The sequence below is a fragment of the Gouania willdenowi genome, chromosome 6 (assembly GCF_900634775.1).
Source record: "Gouania willdenowi chromosome 6, fGouWil2.1, whole genome shotgun sequence".
In the NCBI taxonomy this organism is placed as follows: domain Eukaryota; kingdom Metazoa; phylum Chordata; class Actinopteri; order Blenniiformes; family Gobiesocidae; genus Gouania; species Gouania willdenowi.
The window spans coordinates 3,006,557-3,023,946 of record NC_041049.1 but is presented as its reverse complement, the minus strand read 5'-3'; the positions used below and the strand labels follow the sequence as shown (position 1 = coordinate 3,023,946).

At 37.6% G+C, this 17,390-nt stretch overlaps 1 protein-coding gene and 1 pseudogene across 1 annotated transcript; one reads left to right on the top strand and one right to left on the bottom strand.

The window, feature by feature from the left end:
• Positions 1 to 1,633: 1,633 nt before the first annotated feature.
• LOC114466242 (uncharacterized) lies at positions 1,634 to 1,751 on the top strand (annotated as a pseudogene).
• A 4,359-nt stretch (positions 1,752 to 6,110) lies between these two features.
• On the bottom strand, positions 6,111 to 8,662 carry LOC114465388 (E3 ubiquitin-protein ligase TRIM16-like). Its single transcript, XM_028450373.1, has one exon. The coding sequence runs from the start codon at positions 8,638 to 8,640 to the stop codon at positions 6,976 to 6,978; it is 1,665 nt and encodes a 554-aa protein (XP_028306174.1). The 5' UTR covers positions 8,641 to 8,662; the 3' UTR covers positions 6,111 to 6,975.
• Positions 8,663 to 17,390: the final 8,728 nt, after the last annotated feature.

Here is a 17,390-nt window from a genome sequence, read left to right as displayed (position 1 = left end):
TCACTCCATCCTGTTTTTGGATGTTTTTTTTTTTTTTTGGAAGATTTTTATTTGGATTCTCCTTCTTTACTCCAACCAACAAGACAAAATCTAAACCAATGGCCTTGTATCCAACAGTTGTGTGTGTGGTTACACTCTCACACACAACTGGTTGAACCAGTGTTGCAAACTTAGGAACTTTGTCTCTAGTTTTAGTGACTTTTCTTACACCCTGAATCTTTTTATTAAAAAGAATAATAAACTGAAAAGCATAATTTCTGATGTCCAGGTCGTCTTTAGTCCTCCTGGAAAACTATTACTTTTACTGTCACATTACCATAATTCATGTTAGCATTAGAATACACACCAAAGCTTATTGAAGAGGGCTGGTTATATCATATACGTCAATAAGAGACGTCAAAAAATGAAAGATTAATATCTTTAGAGAGTAAACTATCAATTCAAGAAAAAGCTTATATTTGTTCCCCATCACCAACCTTATGGAAATAAATATCAGCTCTTCCGTCTGCAATAAATTGTCTTTTTACCAAAGGAGCAGAGAAAATAGTTATGTATAGTAAACAAATGTTTTATGAACATGGAGATAAACCAGGAAAATGTCTTGCATACCAAGCCAAGAAAAAAATGAAGTCCCATACAATAACAGTAATAACATGATTTGAATAACAGAATATATGATAATCAGATGATAAATGACTGCTTTAGGGAATATTATGTAAATATGTTCTCTTCTGAGCAGATGATGCACCTATATTAATGGAACATTTCTTTGCACAAATCTACCTCCCAACATCATCAGAAGATCAGCAAAATTTTCTTAATGTGTTGATTACACAAGACGAAGGAATGAAGACTATTCAAAGTTACAAAATGGGAATTCACCAGGACTGGATGGATTTTGTAGTGAATTCTGAAGGAATTTCAACACTTGCTGTTAGATCTGTTACTTCAAATTCTTAATCATACATTTGTTACTGGGGAAATGCCACAAAGAGGCTAACATAACACATCGTAAAAAAAAGACAATTGTCCTGAATCGCTCTCCTCCTATAGGCCCATAGCTTTATTAAATATGGATAGAAAACTGCTTGCTAAAATCTTTGCAACTCGATTAGATGACCACCTCCATATTTTAATTAATGAGGATCAAACTGGTTTTATAAAGGGCCAAAATTCAAGTAATAATATGACATCATTTGTTACACAATCTTTTGAACAAAATTCTTTGTGGATGGTTTGATTCTTTCTTGGATGCCGAGAAAGCATTTGACTGAGTTGAATAGTTCTTTATATTTTACATAATTTCATGAAATGGGTTCAAATCATATACAATGATCCACAAGCAGCAATTATGACTAAAAGGCTACAATCAAAATACTTTTCAATGCAACAAAGAACCTGACGTGATTGCTCTTTGTCATCTTTTTTATTTGCATTGGCCATTGAACTGTTAGCTGAGGCTATTAGCATTGCACCTTCTGTATTTGGTCTTCATGTTGGGGATGTGCCATAAAATAACACTCTATGCTGATGATGAACTGGTGATCTTGGCCAACCCCAACATACCAGTCCCGTCTCTCATTCAGGTTATTGAGATGTTTAGTAAATTATCTGGTTATAAGATTAAGATTAGCTTTAAGGCCATACCAGCCTGTCATTGCCTGATCCCGTTAGATCTCGGAAGCTAAGCAGGTCTGGGCCTGGTTAGTAGTTGGATGGGAGACCACTTAGAATTCCAGGTGCCACAGTGGGGGACAGTCACCTCAGTGGTATCTGTCATTGTGTCCTTGGGCAAGGCACTTCACCCACATTGCCTAGTATGAATGTAGTGTGTGAGTGAGTGTTGGTGGTGGTCGGAGGGGCAGATGGCGCACTATGGCAGCCTCGCCTCCATCAGTCTGCCCTAGGGCAGCTGTGGCTACAACAGTAGCTTACCACCACTAAGTGTGGAGTGAAAGAATAATGCCTTAATTCTGTAAAGCAACTTTGAGTGTCTATGATAAAGCGCTATATAAAATTGATGCATTATTATTATTAATAAGTCAGAGGCTATGCTTCTTGGCTGTCTCACTCTGATGTCTATAATACCATTGTTCCCTTTTAAGTGATCTATCTCGGGTTTTGTTTATTTAGGAATTTTTGTTCCTCCACTCTTTAGCCAGCTTTATCAAGCCAACTTTGTTCCATTATTTCATAAAATTTGACTTGACTTGGATCGTTGGAACTCAACCTATTTTGTGGTTAGGAAGACTAGCACTGATTAAACTAAATGTGTTACCCAGACTGTTCTATACCATTCAAATGATCCATTATTCATTTCAAACAGAGAACTAAAAGATCTAACCAGCAGGCTTAGTTACTTGAAATGAAGTATTTTTTTGACAATAATCTTGTTATATGAACAAATTATGGAGCCATAGTAGCTGCCCAGATATGATTGTTTTTTAGTGTCCTACAGGTGAGACATTATATTATATTGAGCACAAGCCTTAAATATCATCCAGAGATTTCTGCTATAGAAAAAATGTTGTTTCTACAACCAGGGAGGATGTGTCTTAGCTTGTTTTATAATGTGTTATGTAACATGTGACCTAGTGATGAGATGAGGAGTGTGTGGGACAAGGTATCATCACTGACTATTGACAGACAGAGACATGGGATGATATCTGCAGATATGCTAGTAAAAATATATATATTTGTACATGAATAAGGACAATTCAGTTTAAGATTTTACATAGAATGCATATGTCCCCTCATTGCAGACATTTTTTGGCCCCTCCCTTTCTCCTTTGTGTTGAAATCTTAACCAATGGCCTTATATTGTGTGGTTACACCCTCACACACACACAACTGGTTCAACCAGTGGTGCCAACTTAGGAACTTTGTCTCTATATTTAGCAGCTTTTTTTAGAATCTTTTTTGGTTTTTTTTAACTAATTGACTAAAAAGAATTTTAAATGGTAGATGGTGTTCAGTGCTCCTCATCATCCAGTCCTGGGCACCATGGCTAAACACCATCAGAGCCATAAATCCCTCTACTTATATTAAATAAGTTATTTCAAGTTGTAAAACGAGATTTGACATCATATATGATGATGATTGACACCCTCAGATCATGCGTAGCAATCTTTGTGAATAGCAGTTACGTTGTGAAGGAAAGCTGAGACACCATTAAACTTTTCCGTTCAGTTTTTTCGTCTTTTTTGAGCTACTAGTGCTAGTACTAACCTCTATGATCTGATCATCTGAACAAGACGTTGGTAGAAAGATACTTAAGTTATTGTCGTAGCTGAGCCGCGTAAGTCATCAGGGCAGTATGCTAAATGGGCGGGGCGTGTTGCCAGGGCTCCTCCCGCTGGACCCTACTACGCAGACTCAGCACTTCCTGGTTACACCCACGCACACACTGCAATTATGAGGGAGGATCAAAGAGCTGTGAGCTCTCAGCCAAGGATTCCAGGAGATGAACTGGTTTGACAGATGCTCAGAGTTTAAAGTCAAGAATCACTGAAAACCTCCAAAACAAAATACACAAACATCTGGCCTCTCTGAACACTCCATCCAGTTTTTGGATGTTTTTTTTTTTTTTGGAAGATTTTTATTTGGATTGTCCTTCTTTACTCCAACCAACAAGACAAAATCTAAACCAATGGCCTTGTATCCAACAGTTGTGTGTGTGGTTACACTCTCACACACAACTGGTTGAACCAGTGTTGCAAACTTAGGAACTTTGTCTCTAGTTTTCGTGACTTTTCTTGCACCCTGAATCTTTTTATTAAAAAGAATAATAAACTGAAAAGCATAATTTCTGATGTCCAGGTCGTCTTTAGTCCTCCTGGAAAACTATTACTTTTACTGTCACATTACCATAATTCATGTTAGCATTAGAATACACACCAAAGCTTATTGAAGAGGGCTGGTTATATCATATACGTCAATAAGAGACGTCAAAAAATGAAAGATTAATATGTTTAGAGAGTAAACTATCAATTCAAGAAAAAGCTTATATTTGTTCCCCATCACCAACCTTATGGAAATAAATATCAGCTCTTCCGTCTGCAATAAATTGTCTTTTTACCAAAGGAGCAGAGAAAATAGTTATGTATAGTAAACAAATGTTTTATGAACATGGAGATAAACCAGGAAAATGTCTTGCATACCAAGCCAAGAAAAAAATGAAGTCCCATACAATAACAGTTATAACTGATGATTTGAATAACAGAATATTTGATAATCAGATGATAAATGACTGCTTTAGGGAATATTATGTAAATATGTTCTCTTCTGAGCAGATGATGCACCTATATTAATGGAAGATTTCTTTGCACAAATCTACCTCCCAACATCATCAGAAGATCAGCAAAATTTTCTTAATGTGTTGATTACACAAGACGAAGGAATGAAGACTATTCAAAGTTACAAAATGGGAATTCACCAGGACTGGATGGATTTTGTAGTGAATTCTGAAGGAATTTCAACACTTGCTGTTAGATCTGTTACTTCAAATTCTTAATCATACATTTGTTACTGGGGAAATGCCACAAAGAGGCAAACATAACACATCGTAAAAAAAAGACAATTGTCCTGAATCGCTCTCCTCCTATAGGCCCATAGCTTCATTAAATATGGATAGAAAACTGCTTGGTAAAATCTTTGCAACTCGATTAGATGACCACCTCCATATTTTAATTAATGAGGATCAAACTGGTTTTATAAAGGGCCCAAATTCAAGTAATAATATGACATCATTTGTTACACAATCTTTTGAACAAAATTCTTTGTGGATGGTTTGATTCTTTCTTGGATGCAGAGAAAGCATTTGACTGAGTTGAATAGTTCTTTATATTTTACATAATTTCATGAAATGGGTTCAAATCATATACAATGATCCACAAGCAGCAATTATGACTAAAAGGCTACAATCAAAATACTTTTCAATGCGAACAGAGAACCTGACGTGATTGCTCTTTGTCACCTTTTTTATTTGCATTGGCCATTGAACTGTTAGCTGAGGCTATTAGCATTGCACCTTCTGTATTTGGTCTTCATGTTGGGGATGTGTCATAAAATAACACTCTATGCTGATGATGAACTGGTGATCTTGGCCAACCCCAACATACCAGTCCCGTCTCTCATTCAGGTTATTGAGATGTTTAGTAAATTATCTGGTTATAAGATTAAGATTAGCTTTAAGGCCATACCAGCCTGTCATTGCCTGATCTCGTTAGATCTCGGAAGCTAAGCAGGTCTGGACCTGGTTAGTAGTTGGATGGAGACCACTTAGAATTCCAGGTGCCACAGCTCAGAAAACACTTTTGATGGGAAACTCTGACATTTCTATTGACTTTTTTAAAAAAAACTCCCTGGACATGAAGTGAATAGAGTACACGTCTGTTTATTAAAGGTGGTTTGGTCTCTCCTAAAAAGTAACTTAGTTACTTTGCTGCTTTACTGTTGATAAAAACCTTTATTTACCTCCTGTTACTGTACGGAAGCTCACATTTAACTACAATAACCTGCACTAAAGAGAGAGAGGGAAGGAACTCACCTTAGAGGGCGTTGCCATGACTACACATGTTGTTCAGAGTAAACAAACACACCCACAATGTGTGTCTCTGTGTGTTAATAGAAACAGGAAATAAGACATAGAACTACATCACAGTCACAAAGGAATTAGTCCACAAATATTAATGAAAAATAACAAGGCAAGTTTATTTGTGTAGAGCATTTCATACACAAGGCAATTCAATGTGATTTACATGATCAAAAAGTGCAACAGAAAACATTGAACTGCCTCAAAATCAATAAGAACATTTAAAATCAGCAAAAAAACATTTAAAATCAGCAGTAAAAACATTTAAAATCAGCAGTAAAAACATTTAAATTCAGCTGTAAAAACATTTAATATCGGCTGTAAAAACATTTAAAATTTGCAGTAAAAACATTTAAAATCTGCAGTAAAAACATTTAAAATCAGCTGTAAAAACATTTAATATCAGCTGTAAAAACATTTAAAATCTGCAGTAAAAACATTTAAAATCAGCTGTAAAAACATTTAAAATCTGCAGTAAAAACATTTAAAATCAGCTGTAAAAACATTTAATATCGGCTGTAAAAACATTTAAAATCTGCAGTAAAAACATTTAAAATCTGCAGTAAAAACATGAAATCAACAATAACTCATTCAAAGAGACAGAGACCTGCTGGGTTCATACCTGACTAACATTCCACTGATGGATTCACCACTACATCTATAACCTGCAGCATAACTTTAAAGTCTACTCTGAGGCTGGCAATTTCAATTAAAATATAGATACTGTTACGGGAACTGTCCTTTTTTCAATTTGAATTCAAATGCAATTATTATATTCCAACTGAAAGTCAAATACAATTAAATTCTTAATTACTGAAGTTCAATCACAAATTTACTCTAACTTTTATTTATAAAGCACTAAAAACAGCCCACAGGGAAACAGTGATGATTGTTTGTGCTTTTGTGTTTATATCTTATAGTTTTATTATATTTACATTTACATTTTAGTGCATTGATTATAATGTCATATGTAAAAGCTTAAATAGGGACAAGAAATGGAATTTAGTGACGATTATAAACATCAATAGCTACAGTATCGTTACTCTTTGTACCGTCCCTATTTAAATAGATTCTATAATATCCTAACTATAACCCACTAGTCCCTCCCACCTGTATGAGTGTGAAGATTCACTCGTAGGATAACTTAATATGAATCATATTTTAATAATAATTAACTACGTGTGTGTAAGCCTTAGAACTGCAACATGGTTCCCCAGTTTTACAATTACAAAGTCAATTATCTGACCTCAATTACAATTCAATTAAGTTTGCAAAGGCAAAGTAATTGTGCAATTATGATTATGCTGCAATTGTAATTAATTATCAATTAGGAATTACAATTTTAATTAACCCCAACGTGTGTGTGAATAAAATCATTTCAGTTACAGTTTACAGAGTTCAGCATTATCTCCATAATAATAAACACTAACTCCAGCGTGTAGAGGTTCAGTGAAGGTGGTGATGACTCTGTGGAGGAGAGTCATTGTTTCAGAGACGCTGTAGAAGGACAGAATACCTGCTGTGTGATCCACGTACACTCCTATTCTGGAGGACTGAGGACCTGAGACTGGAGACTCTATGTTGTTGTGAATAAATGTGTAATTTTTTGAAGAACAATCTAATGTCCATGATTTGTCATTAGCTCTAAATTCACATTTCCTCCCTATCCCTGCTCTGCTGATACTCTTATATGCGACTGGTACATTTACTTTCATCCCTCTAACCTCCACCTCCCAGTAACAACGACCAGTCAGACTCTCTCTGCTCAGGACCTGAGGCCATTCAGTGAACCTGTCTGGATGATCAGGATGAAGCTGGTCTTCTTTCATTCTCGTGACTTTTCTGTTTCCTTCTGATAATCTGAGGTATCTATGAGATGTGTTTGGATCCAAAGTGTTTTTCTGTAAATGCTTTAAGAATCCAGCTCTGCTCCTCAGCTCTAATGGTAAAACATCCACTCTCTCCACAGTCTGACAGACTTTGTTCCAGTCCTCCATCAGCACTTTGTGGAGATGTTCTCTGAGCACTGACACAACTTCTGTCACCTCCTCAAAGCAGCTTCCAGGACCTCTGTGGATGATGGAGGAGTGTGTGGACACACTGAGCGCTGACAGGGAGCTGTAGCTGAGGACAAACTGGATGTGATCCTCAGTGTGGGAGAGCTGCTGCAGCTCAGCGTCTCTCTTCTTCAGCTCACTGATCTCCTGCTCCAGCTTCTCCTGAAGCGCTCGGACTGCACTCACTTCAGTCTGCTGCTTGGATCGGACCTCCTTCTCCAGCTCAGAGCTTCTTTGGTGGAGGAGACGGATCAGCTCAGTGAACATCTGCTCGCTGTGCTCCACTGTCTGATCAGCAGAGAGGTTGATGGTCTTCTCTTGCTCTTTAAGCAGCTCCACATCTTTCTCTCTGTTCTGGATGTTCTTGTGGATGTCAGCTAGACTCTCCTGCAGCTCTCTCTGTTTCTCAGTCTTTTCTACTGCAGCTGTAACCGTGTCATGGTCTTTATGTTCCTCCATGGAGCAGAAAATACAGATACACTGCTGATCAGTGCGGCAGAACATCTTCATCACCTCATCATGATGAGAGCAGATCATCTCCTGGATCTTCTTGGACGGATCCACCAGTTTGTGTCTCTTTAATGCAGCAGATTCATGATGAGGCTGAAGGTGTTTTTCACAATAAGAGGCCACACAGTTCAAACAGGACTTAAAGGCTTTCAGTTTCCTCCCAGTGCAGGAATCACAGGCCACGTCTTCAGCTGCAGCAAATCTTTGATCATCAGGATCATCTTGAAGTCTGTTCTTCTTCAGTTCCTCCACTAACTTTGCTGACATGATGTTTTTCTTGAGATCAGGCCTCCTTATAAACTTCTCTCTGCACTGAGGACAGGTGTAGATGTGATTCTCCTCCTCTGCATCCCAGTGGTTTCTGATACACGTCCCGCAGTAGCTGTGTCCGCAGGAAGTGGTCACCGGCTCCTTCAGGGGGTCCAGACAGATGGGACAGTTGAAGGTTTGTGTCTGTAGTTCAGCTCCTTGCTGCTCCATTTCAGCAGTCTGTCACTGTCACTCCCTGAAACCAGTCTGAATGCAGAGTTACTTTATAGCATGTGTCAGCGCTCAGCACTTCCTGGTTACACCCACGCACACACTGCAATTATGAGGGAGGAACAAAGAGCTGTGATGCTCAGAGTTTAAAGTCAAGAATCACTGAAAACCTCCAAAACAAAATCCACAAACATCTGGCCTCTCTGAACACTCCATCCTGTTTTTGGATGTTTTTTTTTTTTTTGGAAGATTTTTATTTGGATTCTCCTTCTTTACTCCAACCAACAAGACAAAATCTAAACCAATGGCCTTGTATCCAACAGTTGTGTGTGTGGTTACACTCTCACACACAACTGGTTGAACCAGTGTTGCAAACTTAGGAACTTTGTCTCTAGTTTTAGTGACTTTTCTTACACCCTGAATCTTTTTATTAAAAAGAATAATAAACTGAAAAGCATAATTTCTGATGTCCAGGTCGTCTTTAGTCCTCCTGGAAAACTATTACTTTTACTGTCACATTACCATAATTCATGTTAGCATTAGAATACACACCAAAGCTTATTGAAGAGGGCTGGTTATATCATATACGTCAATAAGAGACATCAAAAAATGAAAGATTAATATGTTTAGAGAGTAAACTATCAATTCAAGAAAAAGCTTATATTTGTTCCCCATCACCAACCTTATGGAAATAAATATCAGCTCTTCCGTCTGCAATAAATTGTCTTTTTACCAAAGGAGCAGAGAAAATAGTTATGTATAGTAAACAAATGTTTTATGAACATGGAGATAAACGAGGAAAATGTCTTGCATACCAAGCCAAGAAAAAAATGAAGTCCCATACAATAACAGTTATAACTGATGATTTGAGTAACAGAATATATGATAATCAGATGATAAATGACTGCTTTAGGGAATATTATGTAAATATATTCTCTTCTGAGCAGATGATGCACCTATATTAATGGAAGATTTCTTTGCACAAATCTACCTCCCAACATCATCAGAAGATCAGCAAAATCTTCTTAATGTGTTGATTACACAAGACGAAGGAATGAAGACTATTCAAAGTTACAAAATGGGAATTCACCAGGACTGGATGGATTTTGTAGTGAATTCTGAAGGAATTTCAACACTTGCTGTTAGATCTGTTACTTCAAATTCTTAATCATACATTTGTTACTGGGGAAATGCCACAAAGAGGCTAACATAACACATCGTAAAAAAAAGACAATTGTCCTGAATCGCTCTCCTCCTATAGGCCCATAGCTTTATTAAATATGGATAGAAAACTGCTTGGTAAAATCTTTGCAACTCGATTAGATGAACACCTCCATATTTTAATTAATGAGGATCAAACTGGTTTTATAAAGGGCCAAAATTCAAGTAATAATATGACATCATTTGTTACACAATCTTTTGAACAAAATTCTTTGTGGATGGTTTGATTCTTTCTTGGATGCAGAGAAAGCATTTGACTGAGTTGAATAGTTCTTTATATTTTACATAATTTCATGAAATGGGTTAAAATCATATACAATGATCCACAAGCAGCAATTATGACTAAAAGGCTACGATCAAAATACTTTTCAATGCAACAAAGAACCTGACGTGATTGCTCTTTGTCACCTTTTTTATTTGCATTGGCCATTGAACTGTTAGCTGAGGCTATTAGCATTGCACCTTCTGTATTTGGTCTTTATGTTGGGGATGTGTCATAAAATTACACTCTATGCTGATGATGAACTGGTGATCTTGGCCAACCCCAACATACCAGTCCCGTCTCTCATTCAGGTTATTGAGATGTTTAGTAAATGATCTGGTTATAAGATTAAGATTAGCTTTAAGGCCATACCAGCCTGTCATTGCCTGATCTCGTTAGATCTCTGCAGCTAAGCAGGTCTGGACCTGGTTAGTAGTTGGATGGAGACCACTTAGAATTCCAGGTGCCACAGTGGGGGTCAGTCACCTCAGTGGTATCTGTCATTGTGTCCTTGGGCAAGGCACTTCACCCACATTGCCTAGTATGAATGTAGTGTGTGAGTGAGTGTTGGTGGTGGTCGGAGGGGCAGATGGCGCACTATGGCAGCCTCGCCTCCATCAGTCTGCCCCAGGGCAGCTATGGCTACAACAGTAGCTTACCACCACTAAGTGTGGAGTGAAAGAATAATGCCTTAATTCTGTAAAGCAACTTTGAGTGTCTATGATAAAGCGCTATATAAAATTGATGCATTATTATTATTAATAAGTCAGAGGCTATGCTTCTTGGCTGTCTCACTCTGATGTCTATAATACCATTGTTCCCTTTTAAGTGATCTATCTCGGGTTTTGTTTATTTAGGAATTTACTTAGGAATTTTTGTTCCTCCACTCTTTAGCCAGCTTTATCAAGCCAACTTTGTTCCATTATTTCATAAAATTTGACTTGACTTGGATCGTTGGAACTCAACCTATTTTGTGGTTAGGAAGACTAGCACTGATTAAATGAAATGTGTTACCCAGACTGTTCTATATCATTCAAATGATCCATTATTCATTTCAAACAGAGAACTAAAAGATCTAACCAGCAGGCTTAGTTACTTGAAATGAAGTATTTTTTTGACAATAATCTTGTTATATGAACAAATTATGGAGCCATAGTAGCTGCCCAGATGTGATTGTTTTTTAGTGAGACATTATATTATATTGAGCACAAGCCTTAAATATCATCCAGAGATTTCTGTTATAGAAAAAATGTTGTTTCTACAACCAGGGAGGATGTGTCTTAGCTTGTTTTATAATGTGTTATGTAACATGTGACCTAGTGATGAGATGAGGAGTGTGTGGGACAAGGTATCATCACTGACTATTGACAGACAGAGACATGGGATGATATCTGCAGATATGCTAGTAAAAATATATCTATTTGTACATGAATACATAGAATGCATTTGTCCCCTCATTGCAGACTTTTTTTGGCCCCTCCCTTTCTCCTCTGTGTTGAAATCTTAACCAATGGCCTTATATTGTGTGGTTACACCCTCACACACACACAACTGGTTCAACCAGTGGTGCCAACTTAGGAACTTTGTCTTTATATTTAGCAGCTTTTCTTAGAATCTTTTTTGGTTTTTTTAACTAATTGACTAAAAAGCATTTTAAATGGTAGATGGTGTTCAGTGCTCCACCATGGCTAAACACCATCAGAGCCATAAATCCCTCTACTTATATTAAATAAGTTATTTCAAGTTGTAAAACGAGATTTGACATCATATATGATGATGATTGACACCCTCAGATCTTGCGTAGCAATCTTTGTGAATAGCAGTTACGTTGTGAAGGAAAGCTGAGACACCATTAAACTTTTCCGTTCAGTTTTTTCGTCTTTTTTGAGCTACTAGTGCTAGTACTAACCTCTATGATCTGATCATCTGAACAAGACGTTGGTAGAAAGATACTTAAGTTATTGTCGTAGCTGAGCTGCGTAAGTCATCAGGGCAGTATGCTAAATGGGCGGGGCGTGTTGCCAGGGCTCCTCCCGCTGGACCCTACTATGCAGACTCTGGCTCCAAATGACATAAAATTTGCAAGATGGCAGCGCCACTAAGCGCCGTATTTTGGCTTCAAGAACATTGAGCGGGAACAGTTACAGTGCACGCCCACTGGTCAGGACCTCATGTGGGTCAGCCTGGTAGGGATGCTCATCGTTAACCGGTTTCGTTTGGCAACCGGTTCTTAGTCAAACGATTCTTCGGAATTGCTAACAAAAACTCTTTACGATTCTGCTATCGATTGTTTCCAGGATGCGCCGCCCATTCTTGGGCACGTCATATTCCAAGGGAACTGATCGGTCAGGAGGCGGAGCTGAGATGTTAGCCTATCACTTTAATCAGGTGCCAACCAGGTTAGCATTTTCACTCATGGTTAGAGGTTGGGTGAAGCCGTTTATTACCAAACAAAGGTTTTGTTTACTCTTTTAAACGTGGTCACACCCACACGCACAACCTGGTTCAACCAGTGTTGCCAACTGAACAACTTTGTTTCTATTTATAGAGACTTTTCTTAAACCCTCAATCTTTAGGAATCCACGAAAAAGCAACTTTATCTGATGTTCAGAACGTCATCTAATCCTGGGCAACATCACTAACCACCACCAGAGTCGTAAAGCTCTCTACCTATAGACTCGTCTCAGTATTTCCTCCTGGAAAACTATTACTTTTACTGTGAGTTATACTTTGTTACGTTCCGTCTTCCTTGGTCGAATACAATAATTACATATATTACTGCATAAACATTTGATGACTGTTGCGAAATTGTCTAACTGATAGATAGTGCAAACTGCCTTATTCTGTGTTTAGATTAATTTGAGGTTTTTCTAGAGAAATATGAACAAGTCAACATTTAAGGTTAGTAGTAATTTCTGAGTATTTAAAGTATTCACTAACCTTTTATGGCCTGTACTACAAAGCTAGATTTCCTCTTTTCACGCTAACATCTTGGATTTAATTAGTGTGTGCTGTCCTACGAAGCTGGATAACTTTTTTTTTAATGTTGGGAAAGCTGGATATAAAACCTAATTTTCGAATCATTAACCAGATATGTGTAAACCGTAGAACTGTAATACGATTCCCTTAGTTTTTTGTTTAATTGAGCTGTAATTGAAATTCTTTAAGTTCCAAATTTCCATGCCAATTACAATTAAAAAGTAAATTGTCTGAACTCAATTACAATTTAATTATGATTAAAACAGCAAAAGTATTTCCAATTACAATGGCATTTTTTACTTATGTTATATATTTAATTAATGATCAATTACACAATTACAATTATAATTGACCCCAACACTGGCAGCAGCTTGAAAATGTGAATGAAAACTACAATAATCATCAGACTTCAGACTCTCGCGGGTGTGACGCTGCCTTTTTAGCACGACTGGACTCACGTGGAGTTGACCTTTGTGAAAAGTCAACAGGTTAGCGACGCGGTTCACCACGGCGGAGGAATCAAGTGATGAAGCTACAAAGGCCTGACATTTACCAAATGGCATCATTTAGCTCATCAGGGCCTGAAGAATCACGTCAGTCTGTGGAAACATTGGTGCACACCAGGGTTGGGCCCAATTATAATTATATTTACCTCATTGAGAATTAATTAGAAGTGTAACATAATTATAATTGTAATTTAAAAATTGTGTTGCTGTCGTAATTACAATTAAATTGTATATATATATGTATATATATATGTACAATATATTGTGTTTCATATCAAGCGTTCCCACATTTTAACATTTTTGTGTGTTTTTGTTATTGTCTTGTTTACTTTTATGTCATTTTGTTTGAATGAAATGAAAATGAAAAAGAAATTTTGTCAAATGTGGGATTTTAACCCACGTTAGCAAAACCTACGTTAGCGCATGTTTGTACCACACACGCAGATTTAGAAAATCAGACTTTGTGAGGCCACCATGTGTTCATAGAGACACACAATTCCCATTCTTACCCACTAGATGGTGCTGCAGTAAAAAAGATAAAAAACAAGCCAAAGATATGTCGCTCCAGTGTATAAGTTGCTTCATAATTTTCAAAGCCTTTATCATATATGATAATTGTGTACTTTTAGTGGTGTTTTGTGTGTATTCTTAAATAATTGTGTGTATTTTGGTTGTTGTTTTTTGTAATCGTTTTGCATATTTTTCCATCATTTTACATGTTGTTGCTGTAGTTTTGTGTTTTTGTTGTTTTATGTATTTTTGTTGTCAGTTTCTGGGTTTTTAATTTTGTTTGTGTGTTTTTGTTGTTGTCTTGTGTACTTATGTCATTTTGTGTTTCTTTTTTGTAATTCTGTGTGTTTTTGTTGTTGTCTTGTCATTTTGTGGGTTTTTTTATGTCATTTTGTGTGTTTCTGTTATTGTCCTGTTTCTAGGTTATTTTTTATTTTGTTTGTGTGTTTTGGTTTTGGTTTTATGTATTTCCAAAGTCCTTTTGCGTGCGTGTTTTGGAGGGCCACACAAACTAAGCCTGTGTCCATGTGTAGCCTGCGACCCACATATTTAATGAAATTGTTTTTGGTGTATTTGTTGATCTAATAGAATATATTGGATGTTGTTTATTGAAGACGTTGTGGTTGTGTACAAACAGTGGCTGAATGATGATGATGATGATGATGATGATGATGATGGAGGGGACATCCTTTGGTCCTGAATGTGCCGTGATCAGCTGTGCGTTCAGCTGCTGGTTGACTTTAAAAGACCTCAAACCTCCTGGGGATGTCGTTGATGACTCACTGAGTTAGGAGGAGCATCCACAGCCTATGAAGGTCAGTCTGCACCGTTACCATGGCGACGCCGGCCTCCCTCTGAGAAGTTGTTGTAGTCGCTCGTGTTGTAGTAGTGCTGATCAACGGGAATGACATCCCTCCTCCTCTTCCTCCTCCTGCAGAGTCAGCAAGGAAAGGTGGAGGTTGCATGTTCTCCTCAGCTTTTTTCTCCTCTGATCAAACACATTTACAATCTGCAACGCTGGCCTTTTCTAAACCTGTAAACAGCAACAATCATTATTTATCTGTCATTTAGTTTTCAGTCAGTTTTATGTTTTATTGTTTATGTTTTTGTTGTCTTTGTGTGTGTGTGTGTGTTTTGAGTCATTTTGCATGTTTTTTATTTCAATTTTGTTAATTTTCCCATATGTGCATTTTTGGAGTCTTTTTTCTTGTCATTTTATGTATATTTGTGTGTTGTTGTTTTGTAAGTCTTTGTTGTCATTTTTTGTGTTTTTTTTTTAATCATTTTGTATATGTTGGGTTGTAATTTTGAATATTTTCCTGTATTTTTGCATGTGCAGCACCAGGTTCCCATGTCTGGCCCAGTTTCTTTGCGTTCCTTTTTACTGAAGGTAATGTTTTTTGATCCAAACATCATGTGCTAACACGAACCACTTCACTGCTTTAAAAACACATCATCTTGCGTCAGAGAACGCTCGCTTCTCTCACAGCCTGAAAAAGTTCAACTGATAAATATTTCTCCTGAAAACAAACAGCTTGTGACGCTCTTCACGACTCGTCCTGCCAAACGTTTGTCTGCTAGTCCAACTGTGTAAATGTCGTCTTTGTAGCTCAACATTTGGTGGCTTTTATCAAACAAAGCATGAAATGTGCGTCCGAGCTGACACGTGTGTAGCTCTTCAGCCTGGATCTTTGCTTTTTCGCTGCTCCGTTGCTTCACTGGAGGATTACGACGCTGACATTCAGATGCTGTACGCTGTGAGAGCATCCTGGGCAGGTGACACATGCAGGAAAAGGTCACTCCACATGGTGCGAGCCATGATATGCCACTAAGAGAACTCTTCCATTGGGCGCATGGAGACAGAAACAGAGAACTGCTGCTAGGGATTGGACTTTACATGACATTTAGCTCAATTATTAGCAACAGTCCACCTCAAGCTTTAATTCTTCTGCTTTCTGTCCATGAGGACAGTTTTTCTGAAGCATGAAGGCTCAATCTATCCTCTTGTTCTTCAATCTTCTGTCCTTTATAGAAGGAAGCTTCTGTAAGATGCAAAGTGTTTTTCTGTGGTTCCCAAATTTTTAATCCAACGACCCCCAAAATAAAGGTTCCAGAGAGCAGGGACCCCCACTGTAGCTGAAGGTGGTTGAACACAGACATGAACATTGAAGAACAGTCATGTGGAGACAGGACCATCTATAAGGGGGAATAAAGGGGAGAGATTTTTGGGGTCCATCCATAAAGTCAGTAAAATGATGGTCTATTGTTCTATGAATCTGTGATAACCACATTTATTTATTCATCTGAATAATATCTACTGTTATCCAGGAACGTTTATTTGCGCCATAATATATAGTCATTTTAAAGATGTAAATCCTTACTTTACTTAGAAATAAAATGTGGTTAAAAATGACCCGAAAAGGTGGTGAAATGGTGTTTTAAAGTCCACAGAAATTGGTTAAAAGTTGCAAATTAGAGTGAACGAAAACGGACAGAAAAACTGGTAAAAAAAGGTTCAAAGTGTCAAAAGTGGGAACAATTAGTTTAAACTGGTTAATAATGGGCATGACAAATCGTGAATGTGGTAAGTTGGCAAAAAAAAAACATGAAATATGGTGAAAAGAGGTTAAAAGTGACAATAGTGGGTCATCATATGTGACATTAGGTGATGGAAAGGGTTTATCAGTGCTGAAAATGTCTTGAAAGTGGAAGAAAATGTGCAGAAAAGGCATTGAAATGTGATGAAATGGCAGAAATGAGAGAAATGCAGCAAAAATGCATGAAAAGGAGCAAAAATATGGCAAGAAAAAGTGATGAAAATAAGTCAAAATATGGCAAGTTTGGTGTAGTAGCAAAACAAGGATAAAAATAAGCAAAAATATATTCTTAGTTTCTTAAAGGCATCTGGCGACCCCCTCCCTGTGTCTCACGACCCCAAGGTTGAGAACCCCTGCTATAAAGCAGAGATGGACACCTTCTAAAGTAGGCCACATTACTGATGCCAAAATTCTTCTGGTCCAAATCTGGCCCAGTGGGCCCAACACCTGGTATGTTTATCCCACCCACATATAGCATGGAATGATGACACATGGGCGCTTCGCTCCGGTCGCCACAACCAAGCCACCAGAAAATCAGATGTCAGCCAACAACAGACCAAATAAATATGGTTCATTATATACAGTAAAATAAATGGCTCACATTCAGATTAGTTGATGCTAACTTGTCATAATTCACCTAAAACAGGCCCGAATATGTTGTTCGAGATAACGAGC

Coding starts and splice junctions, on each gene's coding strand:
- LOC114465388 (XM_028450373.1), bottom strand. CDS start 8,640: ATGGAGCAGCAAGGAGCTGAACTACAGACACAAACCTTCAACTGTCCC.